The sequence below is a fragment of the Tinamus guttatus genome, unplaced genomic scaffold (genome assembly GCF_059628265.1).
Source record: "Tinamus guttatus ecotype Peru unplaced genomic scaffold, ASM5962826v1 Tinamus_guttatus_pri_ptg000287l, whole genome shotgun sequence".
Taxonomy (NCBI): Eukaryota; Metazoa; Chordata; class Aves; order Tinamiformes; family Tinamidae; genus Tinamus; species Tinamus guttatus.
Window position 1 is genome coordinate 10,677,915 of NW_028288821.1, and position 23,490 is coordinate 10,701,404.

Genomic DNA, 23,490 nt, shown 5'->3' on the forward strand with positions numbered 1-23,490 from the left:
GGGTTAATTTCTTCTGTATTTTAACATAAAAATCCCTAAACAGTCAAATACACTTTTTATGGATTTTTCTTGCCTAAAGAAAAAATATGAATTCTGATTCCTTTATGATTTACCTGTGAAAATCTGAAATTGTAGAAATTAACTGCTTTGCTAAAAATTTCAAATACAATTTTAAGCCAGTGGAGAAATGTTACAGAAAACAAAGTTTTCAATAACAGCAGCACGTTCTGTAAGCATTTGCCATGACAGCCCTCTGTAATTAAAAAAAAAAAAAAAAAAAAAAAAGTGTTCTCTGCTTAAAACAGTAAGCATTGCATGTCAGCCTTATTCTAAATTTTGTAGAATAAATATGTTTGGTGAATCTATATCTGGGTTTTTTTTTTTTTTTGCTGTATATCTTTGAAAAGAAGTGCTATATTTTCTCACCATGACGTTTCCAAAACAAATGATCGAGGGCTTTGTATAGACTAGATGTGAATTAATTTGTCTAATTTTAATTGTCCTGGAATTGTAAATGAATTGTGTCAGCTCATGTGTGTCAGTAGCCAAAGGATTAATATTTTTTCCAGGATTTACATGCAACTGGAAGCCAGTGTGTCACACCTTTGCTAAACATTATTGACAAACACATCAAAAAAAAAGAAAGAAAAGAAGTACATCATTAGATAACCTAATGTTCAATAATTAAACCTTATCAGTAGGTTAAAAGTGAAGTTTCTTTTATTTTCACGTTAAATCTAAAGGTGATTTGAATAGATTTACAGTGGGGACAACAATATATAAAGCTACTTATACCTGCTGGGCACATAAGAGAAGCTCTTTTAGCATTCATTGGAAACCCTCAACAACTTAAACTTCTGTAAATTTTACAAGTAGCTAATATTACAGCATTTTTACACACAGTTTTGTTTATAAGTTACAGATTTAAGTTACAATAAGAAGCCTACATAGAATTCTATCCATAGGAAATATTCACAAACTGTCCTTTTTCTCTCCACACAACTTCGATTGTCTCATTTAATGTTGCAATACACTAAAAATTACCTAGTTTTGTTAAGGAAAAAAAAAAATCTTGGTATGTACACACTGTATGTGATGAAATGGCTAAAAAGCAAAAATGTACTAGAAGAATTTTTTATTTCACCTAAGACCAGCATCTCCTTTGCACCCACTGTGGAATCTTTCCCCTCTGCAGCATTAACAACGTATCCTTCAGTACACAGAACATTGAAAAAGACCTAATCTTCATAGAGCAGCACTTGGAGACTTTATCAAATAATGTAATTGGGGTGTATTTATAGCTACATCTATTCGGGAGTCATTACTTGGATTCTTCTTTCTTTGCTGAGTAATGTCAGTGATTCTCTAATAAACTAAGCCACAGGGACAAGAGCGCCTTCATATAAAAGGTTGGGAGTAAAGCAAATAATATTATAGCTAACTTTTCACTGAATACTTGTAATAGGTGATTATAGCTGTAAAACAAACATATACATCACTATAATATTCTTTTAAGCACCAGTAGCTTACAGCCACAATATCACATAAGACAAAAAACTACTCAGTTTCCTACTGTTTTCAGCAGTGGCCATGTAATTTTCAACTAACAGGAACAGTTGCCAAAGCAAGCTCTACATTATAAAAAAAATAAAAAAATAAAAAGGAAAAAAGAGTTACAGTTTGAAAAGCCTAATATGTATTATAGTGTTCCTTGTATTATTGCAGAAAGGAGTATCTTGGAAAGTTAAAAAAAAAAAAAAAAAAACCTTTATTTATAATTTTAAAGTTTTGACCTTCTATATAATATGATTGTAGTAGGTCTAGTCAAGCTTTCAATTTCATCATCTATTGCATTCTTTCAAAGAATACATACCTGTACAGTGACCCAGTTCAAAAAAATATATAAATCAAAAGCAGTTGTCATGTCTTTGAATGCATTTTCCCTCTTAATTAGGTAAAAGACGAATTTTGAAGGAAAGGTGTACCATCCTTCCACAGAATTAGATTTTAGGATTTTATTCACTCTGCTATGTAAAGTAATCAAATGAAAAATTGCCCACTTGATCTCTATCTGCTAAGGGAATGGAAGGTGAAATTTATGAACATGCTCATAAATTATAGCAAGTAACACAGAGAAGCCTGATTCGAGCAGGCAATATCTCTATATTTAGATTGCAATATTTCCCCAAGCTGCGCTAAGAAGTAACTTTCAACTTGAAGAAGTGTAAATAGACCTTTGCACGAAGATGACCCATATAAGAAAATTCAAGAAACAGGATTCTGTGTTTTGCTTTTGACTGGTTTTGTGTTGTGGGTTTCCTTCCCCATATTGTACGTTTTACCAAGAACTAAGATAAATTCCCTTTAAGTAACCACTAAGGATTTAGCTTTTCAAATTCCATTTAGAATTCTATATACATCAATATTCACAAGCCTAACAAGTTTATATATGCACTAGAAACAGTGTTAGGCTGTGACTATATACAGTTACACTTAAAGCCTAAAATAGCGGGTTTGTCAGATATGCCTTTATAGCTGGTGCTCGTGTATAAACGTAGCGCTGCTCCCCGACACGGGGGCCGGGTGGGCGGCCGCGAAGTTTGCCAAGGGGATGACTTTGACAGGGTCTTCGCTGGCGCAGTGTCTCTCACAGGCGGCGTAGAACGGGGGCCGGGGCCCTGCCTGGCCCTTGTCGGGGTCGTCCTTGAGAAGGGCCCGGGCGAGCGCGGGCCGCCCCTCGGGCCGGGCTCCTCGGCCCCAGGCCTGCGGGAAGCCGAACGAGGGCAGCGGGGTGTTGGGCTGCTGGAAGGGCGCCAGGGCGGGAGGCATCCAGCAGTTGTCGGAGTGGCCCAGGATGAGGCACTCCTGTGTGCAGGTTTCAGAGGCTTCGGCCAGGGCCTTCTGGAGATTCACTTCGATAGCTGGGAGGAAAAGAAAGAAACCATCAGAGTTCCAAGTATTGAATGGAGAAAAAGTTCAGGAAGGAGAAAGTTTAGGAAAAGGATGATACCACTGTTAGAGCCACGGAACTAGAGCCCCTACGCCTTCCGTTTACAATGACCGCTGCCTTTTTGAAACTCTTAGATTCTAGAACTAGAGGCAATGGCCACAAACTGAAGAACCAAAAGTTCCACAGGAACTTAAGGAAAAATTTCTTCCCAGTGAGGGTGACAGAGCACTGGAACAGGCTGCCCAGAGAGGTTGTGGAGTCTCCTTCTCTGGAGATCTTCAAACCCGCTTGGACGCAGTCCTGTGCCACGTGCTCTAGGTGACCCTGCCTGTGCAGGGGGTTGGACTAGATGATCTCTAGAGGCCCCTTCCAACCGCTAGTCTACAGAATATCTACATACAATTACTTGAAAACACTATAATGATTAAAATCAGTTTGTTAAAAAAAAAAAAAAGTATTCTTTTAAAGCTGTATTTTGGGGTAGGTTTTGCCTTGTTAGAGGCAAAGTGAACTTAATGTGGACACATGGCTCATTGACTTTGAAGATGAACTCACAAGCTTTAAAAAACAAAAGACCATGTAACAGCAGTTTTAAATAGAATTGATTTCTCCGTGCTTTCAATATTGAAAACTCTGAAAAATCAAAGGCTAATAGCAAGAGAAGCCGTAACCTCTGTAGCTTACTAGGAATACAATCCTATTTCTCGTGTAGATGCAGGGTTTGTGCCCTTGAAAGAGGATAAGAGAAATCATAATTTGTTCAAAGGCAAAGTAAGCTACTAAATCTGACAAACAGAGTTTACAATTCACAAACATTCTTGATCTGTTTCATTAAATGATCGTGATTTCAATATGTTGAATACATTCAAATTAATATAATAAAAATTCTACAAATAATTTCTTGAAATAATTTTAACAGTGTATATTTTAATTTTACATTCTCTTGCTACATTCAGGTTTTAAATGTATTAGAGGAGATGATGAAATTCTGATTAGATATTTCATTGTATTCATTGTATTATCTACAAAAAAACTCAGGAGCATCTTTTTTTCCCAGGAAAGATACATGTATATTTTTAATATGTCTTCTGTCTTTACAAAAATTACATTTAGGATTGGATTCTGGCTTACAATCAGTTGAGAAGGGATACTTTTAGGAATTACTTATTGCAGTATAAGTTCTGAGTCAGAGCTCTCCTCTTCTGACTTTTATGTTTAAGTAGACACCACACTTCTGTTTTAATAAATATTGTGCATTTTGAAATTTGTATAGCACAAAGCACAAGTATATATTTCCATGTTACATCCAAACACTTACATTGCAGCATTATTCCAAACTTCAGTAAAAGAGAAAACAAAGTTAAACTATCAGTGCTTGGCAATAAAAATTTAACATTCAAGCTTTAGACAAGGCAACTGCAGAAATAAAAGGTCACGTATAAAATAATTTCTACACCATCTTGACAGATCTGTATGACAGTAATTTTGTGCCATGTGTTGCCAGACTAACTATAGACTTGGAGCATACTAACATACTAACAATAACAATGTTGTCAGAATGACAGATTCGTTTATTCTCTTTATAGAGAGATGTTTATATCCGAATAACTAAAAAATTAACAAAGAACTTCACCTCTATCATGTATGATCATGTACAATACGATAATAAATTATTTTGGCTTTGAGTTGAGGTTTCTTTTTACAAGTATGCAGGATTATACACTTTTTGGAGCTGCCATAATCATTCTTTGTAAGCTGGAATATGTGATTTTCATTACTGCTTATACTTAATATAAAAGTAAAAATAAATTTTCTCTATTATATATATATATATGCCTTTATATATATATATATATATATATGCAAAAATAGATAACATTATTTTCGATTAAGCACATCATTAGTATTGCCGGAGTACAGGAAATAAAAAAATATTTAGCAAATGCTAGTACTTTTCTGTATGATTTCTGATGTTTGGAATTCTTATTTCCCTAACAGCAACAGTCAAGTTTCATTTTACACTATACTGCAGTCATTTTAAAGAACAAATTATCAGTGAGATCCCTAACCTCTAGTCTAACTTTAAAAGAAGATTAAAAAAAAACAAAAGCAAAGAAAACACAAACCATTTTTTAACATTCAAATCACCACCTGAATATAAGCCATAACATTACTGCAGCCCTGAGGCAGATATGTTCAGGAGACTGGGTCTGCTGTAGGAAACCAAATTAACTGAGGATGTTACACTAAACAGTGTAAGGCAGGCAAGATCCCCCATATCTGCATTTAAAGGGATCTTGGAAAAATCTCAGCAATTAATCTGCTACAGTAAAAGGCACTAGCAAGGATAGATAGGATAATTGGGATGCAGAAAAGTTTCTCTTTGGCAAAGAGTAAAAAAAATAAACAAAGCTAGGGTACAAAATATTATGTTTTTAGCACAATGGAGTAAGAACCATTGTCAGAGTATAACTCACCAGTTCTTAAATGAACCTAACATAAAATGTAGGAATTTTTCTGCATGAATATTCACCATGCATTATCTCTTGTGCCTATTCTTCCAGGGCATGAAACACATCTTCTTTTTCTCAGTCTAATTCATCCTCCATTTTCCTGTCATTTTATCATCTGCTGTTTCTGTAGCACTTAGAAGCCTTCTAAATAGCAGCTCGGCATTGGCATTGCACTGCTGTCTAAACTCACAGAAGATGTATTTTTAAGAATTCCCTGTTTTACCAAACAAAAGAGCTTTTTGTAGGCAACATGTTACACTAATAGTGCCATTTTACAGCACAGCATACCTCATCTCCAAATATTACAGTGAAAAAGGGTCGCTGAAAATAGCATTAGGATGTTGTCCTCGGCACCCAGACTGGCTTTCCCTGCACCACTTTCCACCTATTTTAAATGAAGGGATCTCTGGCTGGCTCAGTAGATAAATAATCACTATTCCTGTAGCATCCAGAGGACAACCCCATGCTCAAGTGACTATTTATCAGAGGCCGTGTGAATTCATCACAGTATTTTCTATCTGCTATTGTTTAAGCTTCTTCCTATTCTACATCCCATTTGTAGCAGTTACCTCTTGCAAGTTATTGCTAAATACAGGTGAAGAGAAAATATTCCGAACCCTTCTCTCATCTAAAAATGGTAATATAGGCCATTATCTTGCTAGTCCGATAAATGCTTTGTGGTAGAAGTATCTGTGACATCTGCCTCAACAAATAAAGCAGGAGATGCTTCCTGCTGTCTCTGAATGTTTTCAGCAGAAATGCTGTTTTTGATCTACTGAAATTCCAACTGTCTAGTAATATCTTGCCTCAGATATGACAGACTTATAAATGGAAATAGAAGTGTAAATACCCTCCATGATTTTTGAATAAACAATACAATAAATTGCGCTGTTATCAATCTGCCTTGTTTCATACTTTACTTACCTTTAATTCTATATGTTTTTCATACCCTTTGAAGACTCAAACATGATTAAAAAGAAAGTACTTTTAATTCATAGAATAGATCACATTCACAGACATGTGAACTTACCATTTTTACTTGAACTCATGATTGTTGTAGGAACTAAACTATTTTTTAAACTGTCTGCCTCAGAACTACGAACATTTTTAAAGAACATGTCTGTCAGGTCTCATGAAGTGTTTAGATCAGAACTGTCAGGTATAACTAAAAGCACAATAGCTAAAAGACTTTTCTCATTGTTCTACAGTCTTTATCATTTCTAGGTCAAAATGATTTTCAGTAAGAATATTTACTTTTACATGAGTAAATGTGGAATTTCAGCCTTGCCAGGTAGCTATCCTTCAGTCAAAACATTAACAACAACAAAAAAAAACATTTTATCTGATCTGTTTTTTTTCTTCTTCCCTGTAGAAACAGTACAGAGAAGTACTGATCTTTTAGTAAAGCTTGCCCATGATTATAACGACTTTATAGGGTTTTTGCATAGCAAATATATTCCTGCCTGGGGGTAATGAAAGCTGTGGAAATTTACAGTGCTACTCTTGTCCTCTCAGTCTACAAAATATATGACCCTGGCTGACACAATAGTGCATACATCCTGCTCAAAGCAGGGTATCTTGTAAGAGAAAAGTTTTTTGAAAAGTTTAGGCTTAGTTTTCAGAACTAAACATCTGTAGGAATTCTGAACATATGGGCTCAAAGGGAGATATGCCACTTGAGAAGGGAACAAATCAAACTGATGACAAAGGTCCTTTACCTGCACATATGTAATAAAGATGAAAAGCCATTTGAAGATTCATTCATTAGAAAAGAGCTCAGATTAATTAGATGTTAAGAAAAAAAAAGACTATATTATATCAAGGCAAGCTTAGAAGTTGGGAAATTGTGTAATTGTGTAAAGAAAATGTAAAAAAAAAAAGAGAAGAAAAGAAAAGAAAAGGAAAGAAAAGGAAAGAAAAGGAAAGGAAAGGAAAGGAAAGGAAAGGAAAGGAAAGGAAAGGAAAGAAAAGAAAAGAAAAGAAAAGAAAAGAAAAGAAAAGAAAAGAAAAGAAAAGAAAAGAAAAGAAAAGAAAAGAAAAGAAAAGAAAAGAAAACAAGTTAAAACACAAGAATATAAAATTGCTTGAATTTTTAAAGCTATCTAGCTGTATTCTTAATGAAAAGCCAGTATTGAATTTGACACATTTTGGATGCAAACCATCCAGTGTTACATTTAGAGCACTCTTGTTTCATAATAAAGCAAGCAACAATTAGCAAGCAATTAAGCAAATTGCCCATAATTATGCCATTGCTGAGCTATTTTTCATATTTTCACAACACAGCACATATATGAATACATAGCTTGCAGTGCCAATACTACTCTGTCAGCATCCAGAAGTGCCTCTCCTTTACTGAAGCGTTTCATATTCAACAGCTCCCGGCGTCCTTGCAGCGCGCTCTGCTCAGCAGGAACCCACCAGCGGGATGAAGATGACAACCTCATACTGCTCATGTCGCCAATAGCTCCAAGGAATGGGTTGCCCCCCATCTTTTTTTACATCCACGTGTACGTACCGAATGCGATACTCAATGTAAGCAGCGATTCAAGCACAACATAGGGGAACTGGGATCCAAAATTAGCCAGGTGACCAAGAACAGCCACTCCCTCAACATAATGTATTGGCTTCTGTTAGGAGAACAGAAATGACATTCACAATAAAAAAAGGAAGGAGAGTTGGTATAAACTAGGTTATTTCAATAACTCCAGGAGGAAACTTGGATATGGAAAACCTACGTAATTGCTGTTAGAATATACTCCACTTTTTTTGCTTTAACAATAAAATGTCTTTGGGAGAGGAATCTTTTTATTCAAAGAACAGCTAGGACACAGCACAAGGTTTCTGCTAGTCTTCAGCCTCACCTCTACCAGAGCACATGAGAAATCACACGTGACAAATGAAATCTGTCGACACTCCCCACCTGTCCTAATGGCATCAACAGGTCCGTGAGAAATCACACGTTTCTGTACCATCTACAGGAGTTCACTACACTTGCAACGCTACCCCAGACAACTCCCAAGAATGGGCTCTGCCTCTACTCCAACACACACACTTACTTCCTAACATCCCTTTTTCAAAATGATTTCCATCCTGCAACACTGCCCCGAGATAGGCTCCTTTTTATAAAAGCCCAGTGGCATGAGGGGTGGGTATTCTGCATCTTGCTGCAGTTACTCAAATGCAAAGTCAGCTGGGGAGAGGACATACGGGAGACGAGGCTGGAAGAGAACGTGTAGGGTAATTCCTGCATAATGAACTACACTACTTGTCAAGTGAACTGAATCCTTCCTCTGTAAACAACAGCTTTATTAAATAAGTGCATTAAACTTTCATTCAATCATCTCTTCTTGTTATTCTGACGAGAATCTCAATCTTGTATTAATTAAAACAAGAAATTTTCTAAAAGCAAGAATACGACAAAATTTCAGCTTCAATAACTGCTATTTTGCACAGAAAGATACTTCACACACACACACTAAAACACCCACTCAATCCCCCTAACCTCTGCACCATCTTCTATTCCATACTATGAAATATGGATGTTAAAATGCTGTAGAATATAGAGCACTGCTGACCTTTATTGCTTCAACGTTTCAGTTAGTTTCATCATTAATATCCTTTGTTTCTTGGAAATTATGGCAGAACAAGTATTTGAGGACCATATGTTTCCTAGCCTATTTCTATCCCATGAAGTGTATATTGAGTTATAAATGAGAATTTTAGCCATAACGTGTAAAGTACAAGACATATCCAAAATGCATAGCCAAAAGTATAGTATATTGATTACAACACAGGCTAATACAATGTGCTTTATTTAATATTTAATTAACTGCTCCACATTTGCACTGAACCTTGTTAATTATTAATAAAAGGTTCATTATTTAACACAGAATGCAAATTTAAATTCAAATCAATTAAGCAAGGTGAAATTACATAGTGATAAATGGATTATCCTCCAGCAATAACCTTTGACCTGGGGAGCAGTAGTGAGTGAACGCACAGTCCTTTCAATACCTGAAAAGACTACGTTGGACAACTTAAGTTGCCTACATTACATTTACTCTTCAAATAATGTAAAATATCTGCAGTAAATGCAATATCTGGGTTTTATCTAGCATATTTTGGATGAAAAAGGGCTTTGGCTACCATTTTTAATCTGGCCTCTGAAAGAAGAAACATTGTCAATATGAGGTTTCTACAGGGCATTTGTAACAGAGGAAACTTTTCCTCATGATGTGTAAAAGTCTTTCAAGATAAAGTTCTTGTCTGCATTAAGGGAAAGTTGTAGGTAACACCAATACCAGCAATTATCTGGGTATGACTGCTTCTTCAAGGAATGTATCTATCTTAAGACAGCTGTCTGGGATAACTGGACTACACTGGATAACTCGAAAAATGGTAAGAAATACTACGGGCTGTTTCACAGTCCTGTTCACCTTTAGCTCATTTCTGGAAGTACTTGCTCAAACGTTAACTTGACATCAGCTTAATTTTAAATTCATAGACATCAACGTTCTAAAATAACATCTTGATACCGAGAACACTGAAAACCATTCAAACGTTCTCTGGAAGAGATGAACTTCAGTTATCACTGTGATCTGTTATGTCAACCAGGAAAATATCTCAGCAATATTAGTCTGCAATATCTGCAATCATGTTTATAGGACTAATTTCATTAGTTTCTCTCTGATGATATTTCTTAAGTCATATTAGTCACAGATGTATGCATATACATGCATACATCATACTTTCTTAAATATTATTTAGAGTGCTTAAAATGCAAGATACAGAAGATGCAAGAAGAATGGTGTATCTCATGTCAGTTCTAGAGACTGCATTTCAAATGCTTAGTAAAAGTTGCTCTTAACTCTGGAAACAGGGCTTGCCCCTTTACTCTCCTCTGCTGTTCCTCTTGTTTTTTTGAGAACTAAGATCCTTCGGATATTTCCAAAGTAACTAAAAAGTTACTTTCACTATTTAACTGTCTATACAAATTTATATTAGAAAAAAAAAAGCTTGAAAATGCTGCAAAATACAACGAGCAGGGAATCAGGAATAGAAATAACTGCATATAGATTTTCTCATTGGCATAGAGCAGGTATATACATGTGTATCTGGTGCCTGAGGAAAAAGTGATCTAGTTAAACATAGTAAAACAGAATGAGAGCTAATTGACAGAGAAATCACTGAACCAATTTAAGGTAACTCTGGATATTTTGTAATAGCATTTATATCTCCTTTTAGTAATCAAATAATTATTCAAATGCCTCATTAGTAATGCATATGAGGATCCATTACCACAAATTAAACAGATGTGTATTTGCTTAAGTATTTATTTAATCAAGAGTCAGTTCAACATAGTATGTTCTTTCATTTAACTCAACATGCAGGAGAATCTTTTGCGTGTTGGTCTCCTGGGGAATTTAGGAGCGTATCAGTGGTATTTTAAAAGGGACCAAACATGCTATAATACATTTCTAGCTTTTTTTTTTAATCCTTTTAACAAGAAAACATGTCAGTTACTATACAGTTTTGCTAAAGGCAACTACATTAAAACCAAAAGGTTGAGGTTTTGACTGTACATAAAGGTTGTTGGCCTCAAATTATAAAATAAGCAGTTCTCAAAATGAAGCTTTGCATAGTTAATAATTTGAAAAAAGGAGTTACTGCACATGAGCTGTGTTGGATAAAAAAATTAAGTTCTGCTATATTTACACTTTTTATTCACTTCAGCAAGACTTTCTTGTATTTGTTTCTTGTCTTTGGCATGTATCTACATGCCAAGTGAGGCTCTATTTTCTTCTTATTGACTTTACAGTAAAAATAAACAAAAGTTTGATATAAAATAAAATACTAAGCAATCCTGTTAAATTAAGTAATGAAACAACTGCTGGCAATCGTTCATGGTTCAGACACTTTAATGAAACCCTAATTTTCAAAAGGAAACCATAAAAAAAAAAGCACCAAGGGAGTGAATGTATCTTTTCTGTGATGACTCAAGAGATAGAAAATAAAAGATATTTTGAAGTGGTGCTTTGACTGTGTGTACACAAAAAGAAAGTTTTAGTCAAAGGCTGCTGAAGCAGCCAAAATAAAATAAACATAAGTATTCTAAAAATATTCCTTTTATTATTATCTCTTTTATTTTGTGACTAACTACTATTCCATTTCAAGGAAAAAAAACCACATCTTTATTAGAATGCAAAAAAGGGAATTTGTTGTTGCTGTGACTGTATTGCCTTGACGTTATTTTGCTACTGGTTCTAAATATTAATATAATCAAAATATAAGTACCAATACTGATATTTAAATAACATACTATGTGCCCCCTAGAATAAACGTATAATCTTATATGAGTGCTGGTAGATACGGTTGATTGAACCATTAATATTATTTTATCTATTTATTTGAGTTCAATATGTAAATAAAGCTGGCAGAAGCTTTATTGGCAGAGTAGTTTTCCACAAAAGACAGCTTTGAAGTTCAACTATTTTGTGGCATTGATTCAAATGACATTTTATGAGTTCAAGTATAGAAACTAACAGTGGCCATTTTCTCTATTAATTAGTATTTATACTTTAAAAAAAAAGAGAGAATCTTTACTGTCTTAATTTCACGCAGAAATGACATAACTGAAAGTAAATGTTCACTTCTGTCCAAAGCATTTCCTCAGATTTTACATTTCACAATGAATTTAAAATTTATATGATTCTGGAGAGAAAAAAAGAAAAGGAACAGGGGAAAAGGGTAAGAATTACCTAGAAGCTGGTAATATTATTTTCCAACCAAATACTGTACTATTATACTGAATATACTTATTTTAATGTGAACCTGAATCTTAACTGCAACCAAATAATCACTGTGATCACAAATAAAGCAATACACATGCTTGCCCTATCTTTTCTTATATTGCATTTATAACACATCTTAACATAATCCTTGGCTTTTCCACTGCCATTTTCTAAGTTCCCTGTGACCATCACTACAGAAAAAACAGGCTCTAGCAGAATAGATCTTGAATAATTAGGGGAACTATTCTAGGGGTCAAGAGGTCCAACTTCATTAATGAGAAGCCCTTCTTGATTTCCCTACACTGGCCAGTAGCAGTTCAGTTCTCCTGTGTTTATTAGGCTCCTTAATCACAATCTATAACCTTGCTGGAAACACAGGGTGGGCAAGTAAAACTTGGACATTTCGTATCTCCACAGGACAAAACAATTCCCCTCCTGCAGCTTTTGTCCTCCCCAAGAGGAGACTCTCCTCCATATGGCTGCAGCTCAGCTGGATTTGTCTCCTGGAAAACCCTCTGAACTACAAACTCCTTGACACCTAGACAACATTTTCTAACCAATTTTTCACAGCAGTTTTCTGTCACTATCACTTTGTCAATCTGCCACAGACTGCCCTCAGTGGAACCATATAGATGTGCATCCCTTCAACAAGGACCAAAAAAGTGTGAATACATGGAAAGGGCCATGCTTGATTAACAACTTTGTGATTGCTATAAAAATGAAATTTGAAAGGTAATAATTACATTTGTAATTACTTAGGTCTAAATCTCTAATGTTTTCTATTCCCCATATTTCTGGGCAGCTGGAGCAATGATTCATTAATAATAATAAAGTCATTTAACCCTGCAGGCACATTACAAGGAGAAAGATGTCATTTGTCATCAATGCAAATAGAACAATCATTGAAGAATACAGAAAGCCCACTATTTCATATTTATTGCAAATGATAAAAGGGACATTTTGCACTCATTCTTACCATGACATCCCAATCTGCTTTTTAATTATGAACAAACATAAGGGGACAGAATACAACATATGAGGGACGACTAATGGAGTATTGTCCTGCGGTGACATTTCCATAATCACTTTAAATCTACCCTATACATATGTACTAGTTAAAGCTCTCTGCTGAGGATAACCCTCTCCCCCCCACCACAGTAAAGAAAGAATTATGCTTTGCAGGTTTAGCACTCAACGATTGCTTCGAGTGAGAAGTTTGGGATTCTGTTGCAAGTACAATAAAATACAGTATGACTTAAAAATAAATTTATATTTGCATTTTTTAGGCCAGAAACTCTTCAGCTATCATTTTCATTGACACTAATTCAACCATGTCTGTCTGCAGGTCACTTAATTTTCCAGTCCTGTTCTGAACTTGAGTGCTGCAAGAATTCTTTAAGCAGCACTCTGCATTACAGGAAACAAATATTCTTTAAGAAATTTGTGCACATAACTCAGATTTTACTGGATTTTTAAGAACTACTGACATAACTGCTGGTGTATTAACACCTGAAGGAAGAAGCAAGGCTATTCTTTCATCTAAGTGATTTTTTTCAGGAGATGTGAAGTGTTAAGAAAAAAGTATGGAGTGAAATTTGAGCGATTGTACTAGAATGGAAGTAAATAAAAAGTTTCTTGCAAATAAAAAATCATCATAATCTGAATTCAGGCTTTATAAAGCTAGGCAGATACCTCAGCTCTGTCTTTGTTATGCTTTATCATCAGCACTTACCTAACCATCAGACATGAACAAATTTAGCAATATAAACCTTACTGGGCAGGGTAGAGAGGAAGCAAAACAAACCCCCTCTGTCTCTAGGTATTTTCCCAAGGTCCCCAGGTAGATTGTGTAAAGGCATGTTTTAAGTTAAATAAGTAGTTTTATGAAATCAGATGTATCAGGGAAGAATAAAATGCACAGAGTAAAACACGTATTTTCACTTTTAAGATAGTGACAACACGGAAAAGCATACACAGTGTGAAATGTTTTGTCAAATTGAAAAATGGAAATAATACGAACGCTACAATTTTCGCATCAATTTGAGGAAAAATGTTTTGAATTACAGTCATTTAAATCTTGTTTTATGAAGAAAATTACTTTGAATGGGTGATAATTTAAAACAGCGTAATCCCCACTTCCTGCGCTCCAGGCAGGCCTGGCCTCGGTGCGCTTCCGAGTGCTGTTGCGGTGCTCGTGTTGGAGGCGCGGAACGGGAAGCCTGGCTAGTGTGTCATAGAATCATGGAATCATTGTAGTTGGAGAAGACCTTCAAGATCATGAAGTCCAACCATAAACCCATCACCTGGCACTTATGGGGCAAACCCTACTGTGGCATCTCCTACCACAGCTGGCCTAGTTGGGCCTTTCCAGGCCTCACTAGCACCTTAAGTAACTAGCCAATTCTGCTGAGGGAGCACAATTGCAGTTACCATCTCATCGACCGTTCGGTTGTGAACAGTTTCTCCACTGAAATTTTGATGTCTTGACTGTAGATTTCTTATCTCGCTTCACAGAAACCTTTTCCAACCACCAAGTAGTCGTTGATGTCAAGGAGTGTTGCCTACCGGACAGAGAAATGTGACACAAACTTCCCAACCTCTCAGAAAACATCTACTTGTGTTTCAGTTCTCAGTTTCCCTTGACGAACATCCAACAGTGAGTTTCAGATTCTTTTTAATATTCTTTTCAATTTTTAAGGCAATTTTCAACTGAGTACAAAAATATTCTCATTTTAGCTAGCATGATTTGCAGACAGCTTACTTTAAGTAATATGAATGATGATTTTCTTAACACCTGGACAACTGGTACATTATGAGAATAATTTAGGCTAGATCAACATTTGATACAATACTTTAAAGAACAAGATTTCTCATATCATTCATATTTTTAAGTAGACTGCTTTAGGAAATAGTCATATGTGCGATTATTCTGGAAGATTTTAGGGGTAGTACCAGGCAGCAAAATGGGAATGAGCAACTGCTGACAGTGATCTTTTCAACCCATTTCAATAGCCAGGACAGGCTCTATGAGAGACTGTTCTATTTTTTTATTTTATTTTATTTTTTAAGAAATATTTTGGAGCACATTACGTATAAAACAATAGGGATGTAGAGTTGGTATCAGCCTTTTCAAGAAAGCAAATTCCATTGCTTTAAAGATAGATTGCATAAAGATTGCTATTACAATCTTAGTCATATAAACATCTCTTTCTTAACACAGCACATTGTGCATCTCTATTTAAGATTTGAAAGAGAGTAATGTATCTGTGGAGCTTCAAATTTCAGTGAGTAGGTGTTAAGTTTTCAGTGAGTACTATCTGAATAAAAGGATATTCTCCTAATATAAAAGTGGTGATTTTTATTTTTTCAGTTTTAATAGATTGCAAGTATCTTTGCACAAAAATATTTTACAGCCTGTTCATTTTAAAATTATTATTTATTAAAATATTTTAAATTTATAAGCTTTAACATGTTTATATCACATACCTAGGCTAAGAGAAAAATAAATATTAAACAACATTAAATACTAATATTCATAGTTGCTGTTCAAACTCATTTTCTTTAGAACATATGCCTGTATCAGCTATTCCTCTATCACATATGACAGAGGATCCTTGGAAAGAGATTTTTAAAATTCTCAGTTCTTATGAAGTCAGTAAAGTTTAGCCTCCAGCTCTTTTGAAAGTCTAAGTTTTAAACTGTTTTGGAAATTATGGACATAGCAGGCATATATTAAAGTAAACTAAATAAATGACGTCAGAACAGTTCCTGTTAGGAATGGAAGTCCATATACTGACCTGATCTGTAGTTTATAAGAGCAGATCCACAAAAGCACATAATTCATGTTTCTTTTTTCATAAGCTCTACAGAAAGGATAATTTAAGTCTAGAGTAAGTGCTGTGCTGGCAGACATATAGAGAAAGCTCTCGCCATGTTTGGCTCGTAGATTTCTTTTTAAGAGGGTATAAACCTGAATTTCTGATGCTGACATTCCTTAACTTCAGTGGAATACATTTCACAGTTGCTTTTTCTATGGCAAGTGTGGATAGCAGGAGGCATTTATACTTAGTTTATATTCCAAGAGTGTCATTAAAAATCTTTCTATGCTATTTAATTAAACATTTGATATAAAAAGACCTAAGTCAAAAACGACCTGCCAACTGCTGATTAAGTGTTGACCAAACTGTTATTGAACCTGTCCATCTATTTTTTCCTTAATTCATCCATAGTCTCCTAGAAATATCATTAATGGGCTTGGTGTTAATTCATTATTATCTATCGCTTCTATTCAAGCTCATGTTAACAGAATAAATTCATCAAAAAATGATCAGACTTGAAATGGCAGATTTGGATTCTGACAGAGAATAATTTATCATGGCTGGGAAAAAGCCTCCCACCAACTGGGCTGTCTGAATGCTGGGAGAGGAAATTGTAATGACTGCAGAACCTCTGCAGAAAAAGACATTAAAGTCTCAAGGAGAAACAAAGCAAAACACTGAGTTTACTTCCAAAATATGCAGGTTCCTGACACTGATTCTCTGTTCTTTTCACACTCGCAGGTCCTTTCTCTCCCGCTCTGCGCTGCCTCGAGGCAGCAGCAATCCTTAGGGCTCTGCTCTCCATCATCAGGACGCGCTCCAGCACCGGCGCACCAGAGGCCAGGGACAGCGGCTTGCAAGGCCTTATGGAAAGGCCACTCATATGCAGAGGGTCACGCACGGTTAATCCACACATCAGTGCAGCAAAGGGCTTCATAATCACGTTGCTAATGTCATAGGATTTTTATTCCCAGCTTGTTGTAATTATCCTTTCTATAAAAGTGATAAACAGTTACTCGGACTATCTACTACTCTAAATATTAGGCCATACTTCCAAGCCTGAGGACCAGCAGGATACACCAGCATTCATAGCATGCTGCTATAACACGAACAACATAATGTAACATCCAGGTATGCTTAACACCTAAAATCAAAATCAGATTTTTTTTGCCATTCTAACTCCATTGTATAGCAGAACTGGAAAATATTGCGATGCTCTCAGAAATGCAGTACCAGGGTGCAATATGGATTGTGAAGATTTACTCTGAAGCCTGGAAACACTCGATGAGTCATCACATTATTGCCAGTATTCTAGCTGTTGTTAGTTCACCCATATCCTTGACCGCAGCATAGGGTAATTATAGTTCCCTGTACTAGAAACTGCTGTACACCAGACATAGCCACTTCTGTAAGGGACCAATATTCCATTTTTCAATTCTTTTTTTTATTAGCTTCTAATTCTGCACATAGTGCACCTATTTTCCTGGTCCATGTCCTCTATGAGCTCTATACAGCTTCAAGACTTGAGTCACTTGGTTCCCCACAGAGGGGGAATAAAAGGATGGGGAAAACCTGTGAGTTCTTCCAGATCTGTCTGAGAAATAAAATTCACTAGGTTCTGCCTATTTATTTTATAAAGGACCTTAAATATCAATACAATTACAAACAGTTGTAAGTGTTTTAATATCAAGGGAATATGAAAATATTATTGGGGTGATTCCATGAGACACAATCCTTGCTCCTCCCTGCCTTCAGTCATATTTCAAAACCAAACAGAATTGTGCTTCCAACTTCACTACTATCATCCGTCTGGTGCTGCAGCTCACATTCAAGATTATGTTATATCGATGCCCTGAAATGAAGAGATTGAGCGCAGTGAATACACCAAATAACTAATCACCTATGTAATGTCACACTGAAAAACAGTTAACTTTCACAGTAAAGCACTGAAGAGTTGGGAAGTGCAAATTCTGCAATATTAATTCAGCTCCCCTGTGTAAACATGTTTTGATGCAAACTTTAATTAGATTATCATATACTATTTTCTGATAGCACCCTTGGGCCCAGTTCTGAAAGTTAAGTACTTATTCAATATTTCTCTTTATCTACTCAAATCAGCATGTGGCTGTACACCTTTTTTAATTAATACTTTCCAAGCTTGGTGTTCAATTCACTTCCTCATATACTTTTTAGGGTATTTTCGCAGACTAACTAAAAGCTTCATGAACATGAGTGATATCCTACTCATTAATTGCTATATTAAAGGCACTTGCATCTCAGGATCTGAGGCATAAAGAAATTAAGCAAAATTATACAAAACATTTATTAATTCTGAGTGTACAACAAAATAGCATAAGCCGGAGTTTAAGTATTTTATATTATACTTGAGCATGTTACACTATACTAAACTTTCAAAGCAGACCTAATAGAATCGTGAACACAGTCCTTCTTACCTCAGCAAAAATTTGAAGGATTCAAGATACTGAGAAAAATTAACAAATTTTCTCTCTCTACCAAAGAGCTATGTTACAGATTTACTTGTAAAACCCTTTGAATATATCAAAAGGTTATGGCTCTCACTTAACTTAGGTCAATTTAAGAAACTACCAAGAATCTACCACATTTAAAAGCACTTCAATCAAAACTTTTTTATATTTTTTTTTGCTGAGGGTTTGTGTTAGAACAGTATGATTAATATATAATTATAACTTCAAACAGAAATATGTATTTTTGAACTCATCACAAGTAAGAAAACATTGCTTCAGGCATTGCTTGGGTCATTTATTCAAGTTGGAAAAAAAAACATACTAAATGCACCTAATCCAAGATAAGAATTCTGAAAATTTACAAAATCTCTTAATTTTTAATGGAGAGTAATTCAATGGAATGAATTGAGTAATTCAAGTTTTTCTGAATAAATCTATTCATATAAAATTAACTACATGCATGATAACTTTATAAGCAACCAATGAAATATCTATACTGTGCTATCGTACTAAGATTTGTGTTTATTTACCTCTCTTCAAGCTTTGTTAATATGCAAGCATCACACAGAATATATCATATTTTCCACTTCAAGCTCAGATTGAAATGTTGTTAATAGTATTCACACTGTTCTTGTTTTATTTTTCCACCAGCTGCAATAGATTTGTCTTTCACTGTCATTAGTAAATCTATATACAACATCAGAAAATCAATGTATACTTTAAATAATCCTCCTGCTCCAAAGAGCTCTTTATTTAATAAAATGCTAAAAACTGTGAAGTCCATGTCTTTTCATGATTTGAGAAGGTATCACATCTTTTCAAAAGATACCTTACTAACTCTAATTTAATAAAATGTAATAATTTCATAAAATTCTACATGGTAAACCAATATCTCAACTTCTAGGAATTTCTCAAAGTGCTTTTTGGAATTAGACTTTCTTTTGCAGTATAAATCAGACTACAGTGAGAACTATTCATGTTGTAATTCTTTATGATTTTTTAAAGTTTGGTTTAAATAATCAGAAAACACACATATACACCAGTATCTCTCACAATTATTTCACTGTTATCTCTAATTTACAAATATTTTATTCTGAAGATATTTTTTATGTACATTTCTGACATAGCCTGTAAACTTTCCTTCCAAATACCTATAGACAGGCTACAGTTTCTACACAGTAAAGTTAAATAGTTCTTTCCCCAGGGAACAAGCGAACTGCAAAGACAGATACTTAACTGAAAGAAAGGAGACATCTGCAGAAGAAAGAATCATATTCTTTTGATAGCAAGGAGTCCATTCTCCCTTTCTGATTCTAATCACCATTCCAAGGAAAGTAAATCTTACAAATTGTTATCATACAGATGGCAAACAGTTAAGAATTAATTCAGAAAGGCTACGTACAGCTACACAGAGCAACACCGAAAAGGTCTATTCTGTAATTAGCGCAATATGCCCAACTCAACATAGCCAAGGCAGCTCAGACATTACTATCCCTATGGCTACAGGATGAGGACCACCTAATTTGAGTCTTAAGCATCCATCAGAAAGGCCAAAGACTTTTTAAAATAACTGTTTTTCAAAATTCCACAACTTCAGAGTAAAGAACTTAAGTTTAAGCCTTGTTCTTATTCCAGCAAAAAACTTGCATTGAAATCTTCATAAATTAAACTAAGGCTTTGGGCTCTGAACTCCTACTGCCAGCTAACCTGCAATGGTGATGCACAAACACATATGGACAAGTCAAAAGAGACAGCGAGTACTAAAACACAAACCAACCAACCAACCCCACGCTGCCCCATTTTGCTCCATGACAAAACTGCCATTCAGTTTGATCACAGACCCCATAGACCCTATCGGGATTTGTCTAGATCATAAACTGCAAACCAAGTGATTTGTCACTTTCTACTCCTAATGCTTTTGTCTGCCACTCGCCAGTCATGCACTGGCATTACAGATTCAATTTTTCTCACTTATTTTATATACGGCTCATCATATCACATACCAAAAAAGGAGATGGGGAGTCATTTAGCTTGTTGAACATGAGACATAAAAAACATAGCTTAAATTCAAACTCTAAAATGGCTTTTAGGGTTCTTCATCTCCTGAAGGATCACCTTTCCATTGGTTACTGCTTCAACTTGTCATCAAGACAAGAGCAGAGAAAAAGCAGAGAAAAAAATAAACAAAACCAAAACAAACAAACAAAAAACACCTAAAATGTATGTAGCATGAAGAAAAAAGATTCATCCGCCTTCTCCAAGGGAAAGCCTTGATCATTTTATTTGTTCCACTTCATAGCAATAGAGCTGGATAATACACTGGGAAATCTTCATTATGGCCTCAACAGTCAAGCTTTTATGAACCTGATAATACTAAAATATTACCATGCTAAGTGGTATGCCATTACCATAACATAACATTAAATCTATTGCATTAGCATGTTATTATCATGCTAAATGATCAACACAAAGGTATTGATCATGCTAAATGGCTAGTGAAATAAATCTCAGAATGTATCCAGCTTCCACCTAACCAAATTTGTGTCTTCTAATATAAGAGGTTAAGAGAGAAAAGAAAAAAAGAAAGAAAGGGAAAAAAAGAAAAAAAAAAAAAAAAAAGAAGCCTTATACCTGAAGAATTGGAAGTACTGTGAAAGTTTTCTAAAATTGGGTCAGAATCTCAGATCCTGAAACATATTTGTTTTCTACTATTTCTATACATGAATCCCAGTAATGTTTTATGCCAATCACTGCATGGAACCTCTGTCATGAAACAAAACGAACAGCTCACAAATCATGTTGGGAAAGGAGAAAAAAGGTGAAAAGAAAAGAAAAGAAAAAACAAATCTTTTGAATCACTCTCAAATTTGACATGTTTCTAGTAGGGACAGCTGAGATTAACTAGAAGTTGTTTTAGGGATGCATATCACGTTATCGTGATGTTGACAAGATTGGCAAGCATTAATGGAGATGCTGGCGATAAGATGCAAGAAGAACAGATGAAAGAATAAAAATAAACCCATGGGAGCTGATCAGGATGTTTCCCTTAGCTGCACTTCATTGATATTTTTACGGTACGTAAGCCCATGCTGCTGGGGGAAAGAGTAGTCATAGCAAAGACCATGTTGTTTAAAGCTTTGGGTATTCTGGAACCTATTTAAAGTGAAGAGATTTCAGACCATTTCAGAATCCTTTTCATAAATCTAGCAGAAACAATAGAGTTATTTTAATCTCATTTCTGGTTCTAGGGAAGATTCAGTGGGATTTTGAAAGGTGATTACAGAACATACAGGAAACATAAACAAATAGAGAAGAAGATTCCAGTTCCCAAAAGGTTCTGTACTTGCCTCCTTTATTACTTCTTTCTTCTTTCTTTCTCTTCCCACCCTCAGAACCCTATGAGGAGGTGAGCCCTTCTGTTTAGGAAGTTACGACTTGGTCAGATGCAGTTTTTCATTGCAAGAGAATTTAGTAACCTCAAATTGATTAATTAAACATGACTTTCTAAACAAACATCAGCGCTCCTATAGCCCCAGCTTGCATATCTAATCCAGATAACAGGATAAGCAACAAGAGTGTCAAAGTTTGTGGGGCAACAAAAACAAAACCACCCTGTACTCATTGTGCTTTGTAGAGCTCCTAGACAAAGAATAAGTTGTACTTCTAGGTGGAAAATCTAATCTGCATTTAAATAGAATTTTTCCAAATAATAAACAAAAGCCTCAAGCAACATTTTTACAGCAAGTCTTGTTGCTAGTTCACAGCCTAATCCTTCTATCTCTATCTGTAATCCTCTCTTCCCTTGTACATTCATTTCCTTAGCAGTTTATCACGGCATCTTGGCAGTTTGAGTTCAAAGTAACAGCAACTTGTGCACTTCCTCAAGATTTTTTTCCCCCAAAGCAGAGTTTAAAACAACTTTGGGTGGGCTGCAACTCCAGGCAAGCTCTATAGAACCACTTTTACTGAAATACGGAGAAGTTATTAAAGAATTAGAGGACTGACAGCTTGGAGAAAAGGTTCTTTGCACATGAACATCGTTTTGCTCCTGACAAGAAGATGGGTCTCGAGGTGGGTCTGCAGCGCAGTACTGGACAGCGCTGTAAACCTCTGGTTTATCTCAAATTGGTATTTTTTCCTGTGAGCCCTGAGCAGCTGCCCATGCAGATCATACAACAACCAGAACGCTGAACTGGATGTCAGCAAAACCAGCAGGCCCCTGCCAGCTCGCACAACAGCTTCCCAAACGAGCCGCCTGGCAAGCTGAGCGGGGCAACGTCGTCACTGCCACCCTCTGACACTGTCCTTGAGGCTGCGGATGGCAGAACGTAAAGCAATGCCGGCACAGACACCCCAAAACAAGAGGTTCAAGTTTGGAACAGGAGGGTTTCAAATGGTAGAAATTACTTTCCAAAGTCTTTTGGCACAAAGATAAGCTCAACTGTCAGATGCCATCCTGCTCTGCTAGAAGAAAGTGTGTTCTGCCCAAAGACAGGAGTTCTCATGCTACTTAGTCACCCATCTCTCTTATTGCTTTCTCTGTGGAAGAAGTATTTACTTATTTAAGCACTTAAGAAACTTAAGGATGAGCTGAAAAAAGAGAAGGCTCTGCCCTAAAGGTAACAACACTAAAGGAAACCATCATGCCTCAGATGCCTCAGAGGGAGAGATGGAAGGACAGAATTAGCATTTGAGAGATTTACCAAGTTCTCAGACATAGAGAAACCTACCGCTAGCTGAGCAATAACTAATTTAATTCAGACTTTTCTACTTTAATAAATGTCAGCTCTAATTAGACCAATGCCCAGTAGATTTTGTCTACCTAATTCCCTCTTTAGTCCTAGTATTGACAGACCATCAGCACATCATCGTTTAAGATATTTTCATATTTTAACACTCAACAACAAATTTGACCTATAACTAGCGCATTAC

At 35.6% G+C, this 23,490-nt stretch overlaps 1 protein-coding gene across 1 annotated transcript in view; it reads right to left on the bottom strand.

Annotated features, from left to right (window-relative positions):
• Positions 1-2,394: 2,394 nt before the first annotated feature.
• The window catches only part of PCDH11X (protocadherin 11 X-linked), a 389,078-nt gene continuing 367,982 nt past the window's right edge, over positions 2,395-23,490 (bottom strand). Inside the window, exon 6 of the mRNA XM_088527587.1 lies at positions 2,395-2,921. Coding sequence (XP_088383713.1) covers positions 2,530-2,921 — 392 coding nt within the window. The 3' untranslated portion in view covers positions 2,395-2,529. The remainder of the gene's footprint in view (positions 2,922-23,490) is intronic.